General features: G+C 34.5%; 2 protein-coding genes across 7 annotated transcripts; one reads left to right on the top strand and one right to left on the bottom strand.

The window, feature by feature from the left end:
- Positions 1 to 9,397: 9,397 nt before the first annotated feature.
- LOC139877010 (uncharacterized) lies at positions 9,398 to 13,104 on the top strand. Of its 6 annotated transcripts, none has more exons than XM_071864416.1 (7): positions 9,398 to 9,454; positions 9,614 to 9,754; positions 10,775 to 10,842; positions 11,355 to 11,604; positions 11,930 to 12,017; positions 12,533 to 12,599; positions 12,693 to 13,104. In XM_071864416.1, exons 3-7 carry the CDS (start codon positions 10,792 to 10,794, stop codon positions 12,744 to 12,746), a joined length of 510 nt encoding a protein of 169 aa, XP_071720517.1. In that variant the 5' UTR covers positions 9,398 to 9,454; positions 9,614 to 9,754; positions 10,775 to 10,791; the 3' UTR covers positions 12,747 to 13,104. The 6 variants fall into 6 exon arrangements, with proteins under 6 accessions (XP_071720517.1, XP_071720520.1, XP_071720518.1 ...); XM_071864419.1 differs by having other exon boundaries at positions 10,775 to 10,819; positions 12,693 to 13,103; XM_071864417.1 differs by having other exon boundaries at positions 11,360 to 11,604; positions 12,693 to 13,103.
- A 725-nt stretch (positions 13,105 to 13,829) lies between these two features.
- Positions 13,830 to 18,413, bottom strand: LOC139876785 (uncharacterized). The gene is made up of 3 exons (XM_071864158.1): positions 18,224 to 18,413; positions 14,952 to 17,570; positions 13,830 to 14,370 (listed from the first exon to the last, which is right to left on the bottom strand). Exons 2-3 carry the CDS (start codon positions 17,482 to 17,484, stop codon positions 14,024 to 14,026), a joined length of 2,880 nt encoding a protein of 959 aa, XP_071720259.1. The 5' UTR covers positions 17,485 to 17,570; positions 18,224 to 18,413; the 3' UTR covers positions 13,830 to 14,023.
- Positions 18,414 to 18,629: the final 216 nt, after the last annotated feature.

Genomic DNA, 18,629 nt, shown 5'->3' with positions numbered 1-18,629 from the left:
AAGTTAATATCACGAGCACCCAATTATCAAGGCTTAACTTACCAAGAACCTCATCACAATAGTGTTAGAACATACACTGTTTCTCGAAAATATTTTTCATCCGTAGAACGGTAGCGGACCGTCCGAATGAGGGTTTGTCAAAGCCATATGGCCATACAACATAAGTTCTCGCTTACACCCGGCAAGTGTAACTAATGATAATCGAATTGAGGATTTTGTTCTAACTCGTATGTAGAATGTTTGTTTTCGTACTTGTGTTCACTTTGTAAAATGAAACGTTTATGTTTTCTCATCCCAAATGTAAGTTTAAAAGAGTAAAAGTGGGACTATGATCTCACCTTGAGTGCACGAGAATAATTATACTTCACAAAGTTAACATGTGTAAGAACGAATGCTAGTCTTGACCTAAACAATAGGTTGTATCAATATCGGTAAAGTATAAAGTCGGTCAAAGTGTTCAATTAGTCCTATAGCTCGTTACGACTCGATTAATATAGCATGTGAGTCAAATTGTCAAGTTTCATGCAAGGTATAAGTATAAAAGCATGTTAGAATGATTGCATAAGTGTTTGGTTAAGTTTAACTAAAAGTCAAACTTGGTCAAAGTCAAATTCAATGGGGTCGGGTCGGGTTTCCGACCATTATACATAAAAATGTAGTCATATATAAGCATGTTGACAAATTTTCATTTTAAACGGAGTTACGGTTAAGCGGGAACGAAACTGTGAAAAACAAAGTGGTTTTTGGTCACCAGCACCTCGTGACCGCAAGCTCCAGGTCATGCGATCGCGAGGTTGTGGTTTTCCATGCTGTTTGCTGAATTTTGACTAGTGCACGAATTTAACTTCAAACAATCACAATTTATGAACCGTAAACAATTAGGACACGTATCTTATATCGTTGAAAAGGTAATTTAACAAAGAATACAACTAAACACATTTCATTAAACAAAAACATCATTTTCAATAACCGAAATATCGCCGAATGATCATTATTTAACCTTTCAAGCTCAAAAATGCAAATGGTGATTCGGGAATCCAATTTACACATACGATATGCCATTTCGAAGATAATTAAACATACATTACAACTAAACACTTACCTACAATATCTAATAGCATTCAATGCATCAAAAATCTATTTTAAAGTTCATCAAACCCTAACCAAGAATCATGAATTCATCAATTTTGTTTATGAAATTTTTCTAAATCGACCTACATACCAAAACAAAGCTAATGATGCTAGTAACACATTTAATACATGAACTTTAACATTCAATCAATATTTAATCACCCAAAATCAAAGATTAAACACACCCATTTTTCATATTCAAGCTAGTTACTCAAAACAACAAATCGAGCAAACCAAACACATATTCATGTTAGTCTTGAGCCATAGACACTAATTAACACACTTTTAAGTTAAAAATATCAAGAACAAGGAATCTAGTGTTTTAGGAAAGTTACCCAAATGAGATGAAATTGGTATCAAGTTGTAGAGGATGAAGAGAGGATCACGAATATGTAGTCGGATTTGTTGTGAGCTTCCTAGGTCCAGATTAGATGATGATTGAGTGATTTGGTGAGTTGAGAGCAAAAATGGAAGTAGGAGGAAGAGAGAAAGATGAATGAATGAATGAATGAGTGGTGGTGAAGTGGTTGACTAGTCAACCACTAGTCACCTCTTTAGTCAAGTGGCAAAACTAGTCCCTCGAATTCGGATGCGAGTGCGTGAATTAACCAAACGAATTATTTTGAAATACATGAGAGTAAATGGAAGATGTTATAATCCAATAACTAAAATATTAAGAACGTTAGCTAACGGAGGATACGAATCTAGATACGAAAGATAATATATATATATATAAAAAGACGGGCGTTAAAATAATTTAACGGAAAAATGCGGGATGTTACAAAGACATTCCAATTCATACTAGAGAAGTTGGCCAGCGAATAAGTTGAAAGTTGATGAGTTGACACTTCTCTTCCTTCTGCAATTGGTCTCATGATTTAATTGTAGGTTTTTAGGGATTGTGATGGTGGGTATGAGTTTAGTTGAATGTACTAGTTTTTATAGAGGCTTACTAGGTATCACTTTACTTTTTCACGAGAGAGGTAGGTTAAATGAGTAAAGTCTTTTGATTGACAAGTATATTCTCACTTGAGAAAAGTTATTGGGCTTAATAAGACAAAATGGTTCGTCAGTTTATGTATGGCTTATCCTGCGTCAACCGTGACTGCAGCCTTGTGTAAATCTGACATGCTTGGACTTTTAATTAAATACATGTAGTAAGCACACACGAATACTTATTAAACATACATATTAAAGTTTTCCAAACATTGTTGTCTTAAACATTCAACCATTAAAGCGTAGAAAATTTTCATGAGAACTTGTTAGAATTCTTCACTCGAGTCATCATCTTCCTCATTTCTTGACCTACAGGTCAAGCTTCTGAACACTCCTTTTAGTAATTTCTTCACCTTTGATTCCTTCTTCAGACTTTTGATTTGAGTTTGATAGATCTTATCCATTTTGGCATTAACCCCAAGATCCCTCACCGATTCATTTCATTCTTCATTTTCACTGTCTGATATCTCAATAGCTCCTCTACTCGTTCCTGCCTCATTGGTAGTTCTTCTTCGCTTGGAGGTTGATCTTCCTGTTGTTTTTGGTGGTTGGATTGGTTTGCGAGTAAGTGGAAAAGAGTCATCACTTGAGATGTTGAGGTGCCTAAATAGTTTGTTTAGATGCATTCCATAAGGAAATACTCGAGTTGTTTCGGTGATAATTCCACTTATTCTGGTTGCCATTAGATAGGCAATATTCACTTTGATCTCATTTTCCAAGCACCACAAGAGAGCAAATTGAGTGGCATGAATGTTTGAGTGATTTCCTGATCTGCAGTAGATGTTGTAGTCAATGACTTTGTTCCAAACTTCATACTCAGAAGAGAGATGTCTTTCCAGTACTCCAGATCTCTCGATTTCATCTCGAGGAGCACTTTCTTTGTACAGTGTATCTATCAATGCCGTTTTGTGGGAGATAAAATTTGGAAGATATGTCAGTCCATGATGCGAACTGAAGAATTCTTCACCATCTGTTGGAACTTGGAGCATGCGCCCGAAATCCACAAGAGAGTAGCGGTAATTGGTGCCTTGAAGACTGAAGAAGACTTCATTATTCACAAAATTGAAATTTGCATAAAATTCGCGAATGAGAGATGGATAAATGGGACCATCAAGAATGAGAAATGCTTCCCAATTAAGAGTTTTGAATTGCCTCATAAGCTCTGGCATTTGATCGTGGGCAACTTTTCTTCCTTCAGTGATGGGACGGTCAGAGAGAAACTAAATGTTGTAATTGATTCTTTCTGTAGGATCTGACGGTGGATTGTATGAGTCCTTTCTTCTTGGCTCACTACTCCTTCCCTTTCCTCTTGCCATTTTCTACACAATGATACTTCAAATTAATTCAAAGTGTATAATTCAATTGTAGGCAACAAGTTTTGCAAACTTTAATTATCATCAATACTTAGAAGTTTTGATGTTAATATTCTTCACATTTTCACTCTTCATTAGTGTCAATGAGTTTGCAACTAGATTAAGATTTTCACAAAGTTCATATGTGTTCTAGACTTTTGAGATCATCATCAACACATGTTTTGACATTCAACATTATTACACTCAATTTGCAACAATGTCATTTATATCATATGAACAATGATTCTATGAAAATCTAACCTAGATGTATAATGAACCCTAGAATTATTCAATGTTAGATTAACGCATAGATAGGTACTACTACAATTGTTTCCAAGTTGTTCTTCAAGAACAATTTTGATTGTTTGCATCAATTTAAGTTTTGATTCATTCTAGTTAGGGTTTCTTCATAACCCTAATTCATTATACAAACACAATTGAATGCTAGGAAAGCAAGGATTAATCATACCGAAAGCAGGAATTGAGATTGAAGGAATGAGCGTTCTTCTTCGTGAAGTCGATCTCCTCAGCCGTGTGTAAAGTGTCTGTGTTTTGAAGTGAGTGGGAGTGAAGTAAAAGTGAGGGTTTATTTAATTTAAAACAGAATCAGACCACGCACGGTCGAATCACGGTCGACCGTGGTGTTAGCCGTGCAGGAATTTTCACACGTACAGGACAGGAGTCTGCGGCCGGGGATACGGTCAGCCGTGATGCTGCCGTGCATTCTTATGATCACCTATTTCTTCATTGAGCGCGTTTTGATGATTCCTAGGTTCTATAGAATACTTGAGGACAAGTTTTCTTTTTCTAACATTGAATGATTACATCCTCCCGATGTTTAATCATCAATGACACATAATATACTATATTTATGTGTGTGTGTGTGTGTGTGTGTATATATATATATATATATATATATATATATATATATATTCATATTCAATCATGCACATAGTATACACAAAACGCATCAATCTTATATTTAGCATGCAATACATAGTTTCACATAAACACACAATCCTAATGCAAGTAAGCTTCCTTCACTAATCTTTTTAAAATCATTTTGCATTTGTAAGAAAAACCTTTCATTAATACAAAGTCTTTTTGAGAAGGTTATTCTCATTAGTATTTTTGATCATTGGTTTTGATTGATTTTAAGATTACCCAATCCTTGACTTATCCTTTCCATAGAATTGCTAGCTTGGTACATTTTCCCATATTCTCAATTTTCCTAATAATAGACAATGGACTTTGATTACATGATTTGTGTTTGCTAGAGTCGTGACACATATTCATTTCACGTTTACCTCTTGATGAATCACAAATAATCATTCTTTCAAATTTTCTTTTCAAAGCGTAGTTTTCATCAATTAAGGTTTTGTTAAGTTGTCTAACCTTGTGTAATTCTTTCTCTAAAAGTTTTACTTTGTCACGACTACTATCATACACAAATTTAATAGTCTTGTAATCATCTAACAATTCTTCATAATTAGAAGGATAGAATACATGTACCTCATTGCAATCCATGCTTGAGACATCATCTTCTTTGAAAGGAGATTCAACATCCTCTTCACTTTGACCATTTTGATCTAAATCATTCCAAGAACTTATGAGGCAAAAGTCTTCATTTCCATTCAAACCTTTTGCTTGAGAATCACCAAGCTTCTCTAAATCCTTCCCTATTCCTATACGTTTTAAACTCCTAGAGCTTTCTTCTCCTTGAGAACATAGTGAATCCCAACATTCCTTTGCACTTTCAAATGAAATTATCTTTAATCTTTCTTCACTAGGAAGAATTTATGAAGTAGTGAAATTGCATCAAATTGTTTCAAAACATCATTGTTTTGAAATGTTGACTTCACTAGTCTTGAACTAGCTTGTGGTACAAAGTCTCCTACTTTGATTATTCTCCACAAGTAGTAATCCTTGGATTTGAGATAAGCCTCAAATCTTAGTTTCCACACATCAATATCCATCTTATCAAAAATTGGTGCTTCTTTCACCAATTCTTCCAAGTATCCCATAGTTTGAGTTGATCCGAGAATTGTTGACTCAAATTTTTGCACAAAATGAATTTTGACACTTTCATAATCGTTTATAGAGCAATGATTTGAGCAACCGCTCTGATACCAATTTTAAGTAACGAGAGGTGGGGGTGAATAGTTACTTGATATATTTTTAACACTTTTTCGATTGATCACCAAATTCGATTAACTTTGATCAACCAATTCAACTCAAACTTGATGTATGTAGTGTATATGTTCAAAATGATAAATGAAGTAATGTAAAGAACATAGACACAAGGGTTTATAGTGGTTCGGGTAGATGTTAACTAATCCACCTTAATCCACTCCCCGATTACACTAATGGGGATTTGTTGCTTCACTAAGCACTCTTCTCCAAACCCGGTGGAGATCAGATTTACAAGTCTTCAACTTCTTTGGTAGACAGCAAACCTAATCTTTCTATCCCTTTGAAAGATCAACTCCAACCTAGATCAACTTGTCTTCACCTTGGACAAGTATTAATCTCCAAATAAGATTAATCAACTTCCTAAGTCCCTTTAAGGAAGTAGATCACTAACCTAGCATATGCTTCTACTAATTGAAGTTACAAGACTTATACACTTTGTAATGATGATCCTAAGACAATACTAGGATATACATTACACTAAGTAAACTCACAAGATTAATGATTTTGATTAGTAAGTTTACAACAACCAAATTCTATATCTATAAGATCATAAAATCTTCTCTTGCTTGATCACATTTGAGCAGTAATTAGAGCCCTTGTGATATCTAGAAATAAGCCTTTGAAATATGCAAGAGGGTCAGCTTCAAATGCTCTTTAAGGCTTGCCTTTTATAGTGGGATTCAAAAAATAGCCGTTGACACACGGTTGCCTGCACGGTCGAATAAGCAATCACACTTAATTACTTAGACTAGACCAAATAGATAATTGACTATAATTTCATTGTGAACCATTTTACACTTAATTTATTAGAGTAGGTTAGTTACTTGAATCCTAACTAGTAAGCACATATCAAACATATTAATCAAGTTGACAAGTTTATGAGTATTAAGCATATTGGCAAGTAGCAAGTAATACTCACACATAGCAAGAGATAGTTATTCTAGGATCAATCATATAGATATTTGCACAACTTATAATTCAAGCTTTTAACAAGTTTAGTTGCAATATAACATATTGCTTGATTAATGTGTAAGCACACATTAATGTCCAACACATACACAAGGGAAGAGCAATCTCTAGTTGGGACTTAGTGACCATCCTAAATGTATCTAAGTGTATTTTAGGATTACAAGTCATTACTAGTTATACTTGAGAGCATTGTTCCTCATTTAGCCTTAATTAATCACTAAGTCATTTTCAATAGCAATTATTGTTCTAGTGACATTGGCTTAAGTGTGTTGGTACTTGATGATCATACTTAGGATGTCTTGATAAGAATTAAGATCACAAGTTGTTGATTAACACTTATGTGTTATGCCTAATCTTGGTTAATTTGTCATTAAGATGTCATTAGGCGTAATTAACCACAATTAGTGTTTTTATGACCAAAACTCAATTGAGTATGGAGAGGGCATCTATTCTAAGCATGTTGAGAAAGGTTTCATGAATTATAGATGTCGAGAACTAGTCAAACTTTATTTGGTCAAAAATTGTAACAGAGAAAACTGCGGTCGCACTGCGGTTGACTGTGGTGGCGACCGTGCATCTTGTTTTCATAAAACTGCGTTGCAATTCAGTTTGGGGTTCTGCGGCTGTCTATGCGGTCGACCGTACATTGACCGTGTATTTAGCTGAACTTTTAATTTCATTCTTTAAGCTATATTTGACTTGGTCATTTGCAAGATAAAGTATGAATTAGTGACCTTGCGTGTTTTATGTTAAGATGTCAGTCATCACTTATGCATATGTATGTGTCATCATCAAAACATGTTCTTTGGTTAATCATCATACTTAAGTTTGTCGTTTAGTTCATTAACCAACATTCAACCAACAAAAAGTATTATACAAGTACCAAATGTCCAATACATATGATGCATGAAATCAAATGACGAAAATATATACATTACAAATTAGATAGATGACTAGGGATTAGACAAATATGCATCAACGATAACCAAATTAAGACAACTTTTTTATGAAAAGAAAACTTTGATTAAAACAACCTTATGAAAAGCAAACTTTGATTAAAACAATTTCAATACATACATTGGTTTGTTAAATATAACTCACATTACCGCAAGAATGGACACCGCTGCACTGAATCAATTTATGTGCAACTAATAGAGGGTAGAATATGAAAGTAAATAGGTAAACAAATAAGATCAAATAGGGTAGCACGTTGAGTTGTAGGTCAACTAGTAGTGGTCTGCCTCTCTTAGCAAGATGTTAGGAGTTCGAATTCGTTGGGCTGCAACATTACACTCAATGTTATACCTGATCTGAAGTATCTACCCTGGTCGCCTTTCGCTTAAGGCTGGGGAAACATGGAGGGGGGTTACCGGTCATGCCCTCGGATTGGTCCGGATTTCTTCCAGTGCAGTAGTTGGGGGCGGGTTATGCAACTACGGGAGATACGGTTTTGTAAAAGACGTGTATTTAGATAGGAAGCGTTTATATCATGAAATCAACGACTTTATTATCTTTGAATAGTTAGGGTTGAAGAAGATTAGTATATACTCTAGGTAGGGGTGTTCAAAACCGGATATCCGAAAATTCGGATATCCGAATTTCGGATATCCGAAAATTCGGATAGTGAATTTGGTCATCCGATATGCGAATCCGAATTTTCGGATATCCGATTTTCGGATATCCGAAAATTCGGATTCGGATATCGGATTATCCAAATATCCGAACTTTATTTTTAACTTGAGAACAATGATGATGACTGACAGTAGGTTGTCGTTGACTCGCTGCTCCATGGTTTCATGTTGATCCTCGTTTCATATAAAAGAATACATTGCCAAGGCTTTATAAAAAAAGATAAGAGTAAATATAGAAACAGTAACCATGGTTAACTCCTCCATTACACCTACTGATACTTCAACTAACCTGGATTTACATATCATTATCCAAAATTTAACTAGCATGAAAAATCTTAAATTTAAAATCACTACACATTTCATATCATCATTATCTCATTTGTTGTAAAAAAACAAAAACTCTAAGATTTAGATCTAGATCTAGAGGGAAAAAAAATGATGCACAAAAGGTAGCGAGTTGCCTAGATTCAAAATCGAGATGCAGAGAAGAGAAGGTAGAGAGGAGATGAGATGAAGATCAGATGAGTGTCATTAAAGTATGAGACTTATGATCGATTGGTTTGGAAATTTTAGATCTATGGTTTCAACTTTTTGAAAGAAGAGAAGGAAGACTTTTTTACTCTTTAAAGCCATAAAAAATTAATAAAATTACACTGTAAAGTACCATGTATAATTTAAATATAAATATATATCAGCTATAAGTGTTCAATTTCGGATATTCGGATATCCGAATATCCGATTTTTTTGAAAAGTGTCATCTGATATCCGAATCCGAAAAATCGGATATCCGATTTTTGGATATCCGGATCGGATTTTCGGATAATTCGGATGACGGATTCGGATTCGGATAGTATGAACACCCCTAAGAGGGACTGTTTATGCAATTCATTAAAATGAAATAGTATTGGGCTAATGCTCTAATGGGCTAATTTTTCTGGCCAAGACAGAATAGATTAAGAAGATTTGTACTCCTATTTTAGCAACCGTATATGCACATAAGTTGGGCTGATTGGGTTTGGGCCCAAATAGAAGGTAGAATATGAAAAAGAATAGATACTTTAGGAATTGTTTATGTAAATACCACTGTAATAATTCACTTAATTTTAAGTCAGAAAACCGCATCGCTTTCAGTAGCTGATATTTTAGCCATCACTAGTTCACAACTGAACCGATACTTACCGTGTTCGTGTATCTATATACTGTATCTCTATATCTAAATACCTCTTTTGATTCGATTATGTTCAATTCTATTACTGATTTTTATCAATTGAATATGCAAATCGATACAATCAGTCGTCAATTATCCGATTACAGTTTCTAATTTCTTATTTGATTTTGCAGGTCACATTGTTCAATCAACCCTCGATTCATTGATCGTCGATCGATTGCGTTACTTTGATTTTTAGTTATTTATGTTCGTTTGATGCAAAGTTTTACATCGATAAATTATTATATCATCTTCCAAATTTTCACAATCATGGGGTCAGTCTCTTTCTCTGTTCATAATTAATATCGATTTGTTTGTCTGTGTTTGATTGTGCTTTTAATTTTGTACAGAATATTAGGTTGAACTTGTAATAATCATTTGTTTAATTATTTAGTATGTATTGGGCAAGTGGAGTTAAGTATGCAAGTGTTTGTGATTTTAGGGTTTTGATATGTTATAATGTGTTATCTGACAACATTTAATAAATTTGAGGCTAAATGGAAGATTTTGGTAGGGTTAAATGCTTAAAATAGTAACATACTTCACCTGCTCTATTGATTACAATAACGTACAAATGCTATTGGTGATACCAACAAGAGCTATAAAACATTGTTATTTTCGTGAAAGACGGAAGTATATACACTACCTTTTTAGGGTAAAAATTGGGTAATAAATTGAAAGTAAATTACTTTTAGTGGTACCAAAATGTAAGTTAAGATGGATGTATGTTAATAATAATACCAACTGAGCTTGAAACACTGCTATTTCGAGAAAAGTTGGAAGTATATTGCTATTGCTGGTAACTTGTAACTTACTAAGTTACTAATAATTTTGTAGTACATTACTATAATTGGTAAAATTGCTAAAGTATGTTGTTTTATAAGAGATAAACCTCATTTAGTAGGGTTGATGTTTGGTAAAGTAATGATCATTTTTTTTAAAAGTAGTTGAGAGAGGAGGTGGGTCTCTTATATACTTTACCTAGTTGATTAATCTAACAACCTAGTAACCTTACTTTACATAGATGGTTAACTTTTGATTGTTTCTTGGAATCTAATGTTTTGCTTCTTGTGTAAGCAAAATAAATAATTAGGTAAGAAAATCTAGGTTTAGTGGGATTCGCTTTTCTTTCATGCTATGCTTGTTGTGGTGAAGAGATTGTGTTTGTTCAATTTAGACATTATTGATCTTGTTAGAAACAGGGATTATGCAAAAAAGGATGTATATAAAGTTTTGTTCATTGTTTCAATTGGATAAATTGTTAGGGAATAGTTTTTTTTTTTGTATGGTTTCAGATAATTACTGTGCTTTTATGCGTTGGGTGATGAAAAACTTGAAGGGTATACTCTGTTCTCTTTTCGATGTAAGTTTTCAATGTTCAATAAAGAACTGTCTGTGTTGGGTGAATTAAAGCTGCTAATCACACATTGAAAAGAGACGAAATGCTCGACGTATGTTTAGATTTGAATTGTAGTGTAGCCTTTTTATTGTGTTGTGATGAATGCATGCTATTTATGTGGCATATTATTTGTTAGTTTTCATAATTACAAATTCTCTGTTAGAAGGTGACCCAAGTGAGAGTTTTTCTTATCCAATATATGATTGCTTCATCACCTGTCTCTCTCTTCAATTTGCAGATTTTTTTTTTTTTTTTTTTTTTTTTTTAAATGTGAATGTGTAATTCTTTTACTGTATTTGACATTGACCCTTAACCACGTTCAGATAGTAGTCTTGTGTGAACAAGATACAAACAATTCGTGAAACCAAAGAGTATCGTGTTCTTGAAAATGCTTGTTTATGACATTTGGGTTACTATACAGACACTTTATAGATTATCCTAATCATATTTATGGTTCTAAACCTTATTTGCAACAGAGCAGAAGTTGTCTTGGATGTCCTAAGGTCCCATTTATGAATAATGATAAAAAGCCCATTGGATCTTTTGTAAAAGACGACGCTACAAATAAAGCTAACGCAGTACAAGATTTGTGGAGTAGTAGCACACGCGAGATGGATAATAGTGCTGCTCAGTCACAGTTAAGCGCCTCATCGGTTAGCATGTCGAATCCAAACCTTGATGGACATTGTAGTTCGGGAAACAATCCTTCCGAATTTGTAAATCGTGGTAAGTTATCTATAACTCGTTCATAATAGTATGAATGTTAACTAAGTAATTATCATTATGTTATTCATCTAAATTCTAAATATATTCAAAGGGGCTTCTCAGTATAGGAGGGAAACTCATAATAAGTTCTAAATTCTAAATTATAAAGTTCAAAATGGAAAAGTATAATAAGTGTTTGTATGGCCAAATGAACCCAACCTGATCTAATTTGACCCATGGTAAATTTTCTTGGTTTGACTGACTCATTACCTAAACTGCCTGATCTGATATTTGAACCCTTGAATTTGGTTGATCTCGAATATTGTTAATTTGTTTATGTTTGAAGGTCTTCTTCTTTGGAATCAGACAAGGCAACAATGGATAGGAGATAAGGGATCTAGTAAGAGAAAGAAAGCTCGAGAACCTTCTATAAGGTGAATACTTTATTAATTCTTCAAGTTGTACATCTATTTATTAATAATTGTAGATTCATAAGTATGTGTACTATCAAGAAGCAATTTAAAGTCTGAAACTATACTAAAGTTACTTATAATCTAGTTATAAAATATAATAGCCTCATCTAATATTTCATCTCTTGATTAAAAACTACGTTGCTTGAGCTGGATATCCTAATTATTTTCATCTTTCCCTTTTGTAATTTTTTTTGCTGTAAAGATATAAATAACCTATCAACCAAGCTTTCATGTTTTATAATCTCTTTGATCATAAGTTTAGTTATCAAAGTTATCCTTAACCTTGGCCTCTAAGTAAATTCGTATGTTGATTCATACGTCTAAAAAGATGATACCTTTTCATCGGGTGTCATTTTGGGCGTAGCATGTTACTGGTTCAACCGAGCTTGACTTTTTCTACTCGTGCAGTTTAACACATACACAAATTTGACAGATTTTTTTAATCAATAACACGATGTGATCTTATTTTTGTGTAGTTGGAATGCAACGTATGATAATTTGCTTGGGAGCAATAAGCCTTTTACAAGGCCTATTCCTCTACCCGTAAGTCTTTCTTCTGCATTGTAAATCTTATTACTCTTAAGACCACTATTTATTGGTTTCTGATTCTCTATTTTTGACTCCTAAACATTGCAGGAAATGGTTAATTTTCTTGTGGATGTTTGGGAAGAAGAAGGGTTGTATGACTAAGTTGTTGCAAGATCGAAGAAAACACAAAATGGGTCGATGTTTGTGTATCGTTGTGCAGGAAATGGTGAATTTTCTGTTAACGGTTACATTGTTATTTAGCTGATATAATTGTGCAGAGATTGTTTATGTTTAGGGCTTTCGCTGGCTCGAGCCTATGAACCTTGGTTCTATCAACCACTGACCCTTTTTGGGATCTTTGTTTAAGAGAATAACTCATCCTAGCTGAGTATATGTAGTCAGTGATGGACAAAGTTTACATTGTTTTCGGTTTTACAATACTCTGTTCAGAAAATTTCTAATATGGGTTCCAAAATATTTTACTCATTCATCTGAATTTGTGATGTTTATAGAAATATTCTCTATTAAAACGTACACATGTTGTTTAAATAATCACATTTTGCCCTTTTTAAGTACTCACATTTTGGCCATGTTCGTTTTTGACTTAATTGACTTAATAGTCTGGAACTTAATATGAAATGATATTAAGAAGTGTTTGTTTGTGACTTATTGTATTAGACATGTCTTAATGCAAAAGATTCAAATAAATATGAATTTCCGTTTAGGATTTTTCTAAGCTTCTTACGTATTTGTATGTTGTTGATGTCTGTGTAACCTTTTGTGATATGAACTTATAATAAAATTAATATATGTTTTGTGGTAATGTATAATAATCTTTATTTAGTCTTTATTGCCATATAAAATAAGGGAAGGATATGTGTGAGAACTATGCACAAATATTTTGTAGTTATTTATCAATTTTTTTTACTGTATGTAACCCAAACTCACCAGAATTACAAGAATATGGACATTTAAAATCAACACTTGTTTTGTGATTTATTACAAAATTGTCCTCCATTACCTTTACATATCACATTATCACATAAGGCTAAACGTTGTTCATAGGATTTACATAAATGATGTGATCTACATAGAATAAAACAAAAACACCATGCAACTACATGTTCATTTTGTTTTGTTGTAGGTTGGATTTGATTACCAAAAGAGATGATTGAGGAAGGTTAAGGAGAAAATGACCTTTAAAAAGTGTTCAAAAGATTATTTTCACATTAATGAAATCAAAGTTACAAAGTTGTTTACAATAATACACACATTCTTCTACAGTTATAATACTCACTCATTATTATGAATATGATGTTTTGATAACTAAAAGGTTGGACAAATAACTTGGCAACACCTTTATTTAACCTCAGTGAACCTAAATCAAACAGTAGCATTATGCTATAATAATCTAGAGGACTTGCACTTAATTTGTGTCTTTACGCCAAGTTACTCCTACTATCAAGGAAAGTTTTCTTAACAAACTGCAGTTGATTAAATGCATCGTTGATGTCCATCCGATCACTTGGCGATTCCATTGAGCAATTAATCCCAATTTCATAAACTGCAGTCAAACACTCCTTGATGGACTTGTAGGTTCTCAGATGGATGAGATCAGTTATCTCCATCACTCGGTCAGGTATAGCCGTCTTCACAAAACCATGAAGACTCAGACCATCACTGAACATTTCATGAGTAGGGTGCTTTCCTGCAAATGTCTCTAGTATGAGGATCCCGAAACTGTAGATATCACCGTATGTTGATGTTTGACTACCCATTCCATATTCTGTATTTATAAACAACCACACTTGTAAAATATAAACCATCACAAGATAGTCGGGAAGGGTTGGAAACGGCCACAGATGACTGAGCCGCGTACTTAGAGCGTGGGGTTAGGGAAAACCTTATAACTATACTGTCTATACACACTTGTATAATAAAACACACATGATTATTTTGGGAAAATAACCATCACCAAGGTGGCCTAGTTGTAAGGCGTATAAAAAGGTCTCGGTTCAACCTCACTATGTAAACATGTTGGGAGTGGCTACGGGCATTGGCAGAAGATTGGGTAACCCAAAGGGGTATCCGCCCCGCCTGGATTTAACAGGTAAAAAAAAATTACACTAAAAAAAAAATACCAAAAAATAACGTTTTTTAGTGTTTATCCCTGCTGACAATGAAAAATTTATTAAACTTTTACACCCGCCCTATCTGTATCCAGGTTCAAGTTTCGCCACTGGCTATGGGAAGGGCGATAACAGTCAACAGAGCCGCTGTTAAAAAGTATAATCAGAGGTTACCAGGTAACATAAATAGTCTAAAAAGAATCATCTTTTGTGGAATAAGTAACTGTGAACAAATTACCAGGAGCAGCATAACCAACCGTGCCTTTTACACCAGTCGAATTTGTGTGGCTTGATGTAGAATCAGGTGCGGTATATTGAAAAAATCTTGCTAAGCCAAAATCACCAAGATGAGCAACCAAATCGCTATCTAATAAAACATTACTAGGTTTGATATCACAATGAACCAACGGTGCTCCACACTGGCAATGAATATAAACTAGGGCGCTAGCCACATCAATCACAACGTTTAGCCTCTGAATGAAGTTTAGAGACCTTGTTTCTTCCTCGATATCTTGATTAACCCCCCGATTCTGATGTAACCAATCATCCAAACTACCATTAACCATATAAGCGTAGATAAGAGCCTTGAAGTCATCCCCTTTAAAATCAACACCTGAACAAGAAGTTATGATTTTCACAAGATTTCTGTGTCTAATATTTCTCAAAGCTTCACATTCTGATACGAACGTCTTATCAGCACCACGAACTGAAAGTTTTAGCACCTTCACAGCAACAGTTTCCGGTCCATTGTTTTGGTTCAAAATCGCCTTATAGACGAGACTGAACTTTCCATAACCAATTAAATTTGCTGACGAAAAGCCATCTGTTGCTTCATGTAATACTCTGAAAGAAATTCGTGGGAAATTTTCATTTTCCGAGTTAGTCCCCGACGAAACCTTCTTACTATATCTTCGTTTCCAAATTAAGTAAGAAACCAGAGCCACAACTAGCACGAAAATCACGCCAAGTACTGAAAAAATGATTATCATGGTACGAGAAATTTTGTTTTTCTTGGATGAAATTGAACACTGGGGCAACTGAAATTCTGGAAATCCACCGCAAAGTTTAGCATTTCCGTTAATGGAAACTTTGCTTACATTTCTAAAAGCTCCTTTATCCGGCAACTTTCCCTCGAAACCATTGAAAGACAAGTTCAAACTGTTGAAGAACACAAAATCTCCTAGGAACTCAGGGATAGTTCCGGTTAAATTGTTTCTTGAAAGATCGAGAACTTCTAGCCCTCTCAACGAGCTTAATGTGGATGGAATTTCACCTTCAAAGACGTTCCCCGAAATGGATAGTTCAACCAAACTTGTGCAAGCCCCAAGGCTAGATGGAATCGACCCTGACAACATGTTATTCGAAACGCTAAGCCAAACCAAATTTCGTAACTTTCCTACTTCAGAAGGAAGAGGACCCACCAAATGGTTATTCGAAAGGTCTAAGCCTACTGTCAAGGAAGAAAGTTTAATAATTTCCTCAGGTATGAACCCACTGAGATTATTTCTATGAAGATCCAACGCCTGCAAGCCTTTACAGTTCGATAAACTTGATGGTACCGGTCCCACGAGATTATTAGTATCTAACAAGAGCCCACTTAGTTGGGTAAGATTTCCTAATGACGAAGGTATAGAGCCTGATAATAAGTTTCCCGAAAAAGACATTACACCGACGTTTACTAGATTCCCAATTGAATCCGGAATTGTACCAGTGAATAGGTTTGAGTACATACCCAATCTAGTTATCTTAACTAGTTGTCCAATCTCATAAGGGATGCTTCCAGAAATCAAATTTTCTCCTATTGTGAGGTCCGTCAGTTGAGTGAAGTTAAACATCGATTTTGGCAAAACTCCTCCGAGATCATTATAACCGAAACCTAAAATACTTAAGTTAGTACAGTTAGCCAAAGACGATAAAAAGCTCAAGTCACCGAATTTCCCATTTCCAAGATGATTCTCATCAACTGCAAACCACGTCAACCTTGTTAGCCGATCGAAACTTGGTACACTTCCAGTAAACTCATTTCCGTTGAGTGCTAGCTTTTCAAGATTCGAGGCATTATTTAACGAAACTGGAATATGTCCAGTGAACTTATTTATTGGAAGGTTCAAGTATACAAGTCTAGGAAATCTTTGTGCAATGTCTTGTGGCAACTTCCCACCAATTTGATTGTTGGGAAAATGTATTTCCTTCAAGGATGAAATATTGAAAAACGAAGGAGGTAAAACGCCCGAAAGATTATTATTTCCGAAGCCGAAACCCCACAAATTAGACAACTGTCCTAGACTATCTGGAATACTTCCATGAAAATTATTTTCTCTCCCAGATATAAGCTCAAGAGATGTAAAGTTTCCAATAAACTTGGGTATTTCTCCTGTTAGATTATTCGAGTCGACATTAATAAACTGTAGCTTACGCAACGATTCAAATTCATTTAGAAAAGTACCTACGAAATCGTTCCTACTGAGATCAAGCTTTTCAAGATTTAGACACTGAGATATATTCGAAGGAATTTCACCTGATAAAAGATTAGTCGAAACTCCTAAAGTTCTTAATCTCGATAACTTTCCAACTTCTTGTGGGACCTTGCCTGTAAAACTATTGTTGAATAGCACAAGGACTCTAAGAAACGAAAGGTTACCAACTGCAGGTGATATTGAACCCGAAAATCCACCTGAACGTAAATTCAGTTTGACAACTCGTGTGTGCCTTGAACTACACACAACGCTTGTCCAGTTGCAGAAATGGGTCGAATCGTTCCATGTAGGCATTATCTGATATGGGTCTGATCTTATATGCGCTTTGACCGATAACAAGGCCAAATGATCGGTCTCAGTTCCAGCATCAATAGAAGAAACTGAAAGGACAAAACAAACCAAAACGAAATAAGATACGACAACATGTTTATTATGTAGTGAACACTTTGTTTTCATTGATGCAATCCTCTTAAAGAATCTTGGTTTTGTATAATTTGCAATTACACAAAGTAATTTGGAGTGTAAAAAGGGAAATTTTAAGGTGAGCAACACAATAACAGGTTTAGAAAATCTGTTGGGCAATCTTTGAATATAATGGAATGACAATGTGTAAGTCTGGTATGAATGCTTATAATAAGGTGTCAATTTATAATTTTATAATCCAAAAAGTTTTGTCTAAATTCTCTTGTTTTATACAGAATATATTATGACAGTTCATATTCTTCAATGTTATTCAAGTCTTCTATAAGAAACTTTAGGACATTAGTTTAATAGGTGAATGAAGACTTCGTGTGATGATTTGTACGACTTTGAAAATATAAGTGGGGTTGATTATTAATTATTAATAAACTTTAGTTGCCACATCCAACAAACACTTACTTCTAATTGCCAAGACATAAATTAAAAATTAAAAATATAAATAAATAATCTGCACTATAACTATAATAAAAGATTGCTAATCAAGTTAAGCATATGTTAACAATCAACCTTCGTGTTAATGTTAGGATGAAAAATTAAAGGAAGAAATGCAAACCTGGATTATTAGGATCCGTGAAATTGTCTACATCATCTCCTAATTGTACAAGAGATCACATGAGTAAAGAAACACAGTAGATTACAGCACAACTAGTCTTCAAGCTCAACAGCTACATACTCTATAAAACTTTCAATGAATATCATAAGGCTCACTTAAGATTTTAGACGTTAAGAAAGTACTCTATAAATAGATGGGGGATTGGGGGGGGGGGGGGGGGGGGGGGGGGGGTTGCAAAAACTTGGGATTTCCTGTGATTCAATGGGCGTGCCCGCACGACCTGCGGACACGAATGCAGCTCCGAAAATCCGGGCCCGTGCGAGGCCGGTTTGAGTAGTTGCAGATACACCTCATTCAGATGTGGATGTTTTTCCAACTTGGTTTCCATTGACTCAGTGCAAAAACT

The sequence above is a fragment of the Rutidosis leptorrhynchoides genome, chromosome 11 (assembly GCF_046630445.1).
Source record: "Rutidosis leptorrhynchoides isolate AG116_Rl617_1_P2 chromosome 11, CSIRO_AGI_Rlap_v1, whole genome shotgun sequence".
NCBI lineage: Eukaryota > Viridiplantae > Streptophyta > Magnoliopsida > Asterales > Asteraceae > Rutidosis > Rutidosis leptorrhynchoides.
Note: the sequence above shows the minus strand (reverse complement) of the source record. Positions and strands in the feature narration are given on the sequence as shown.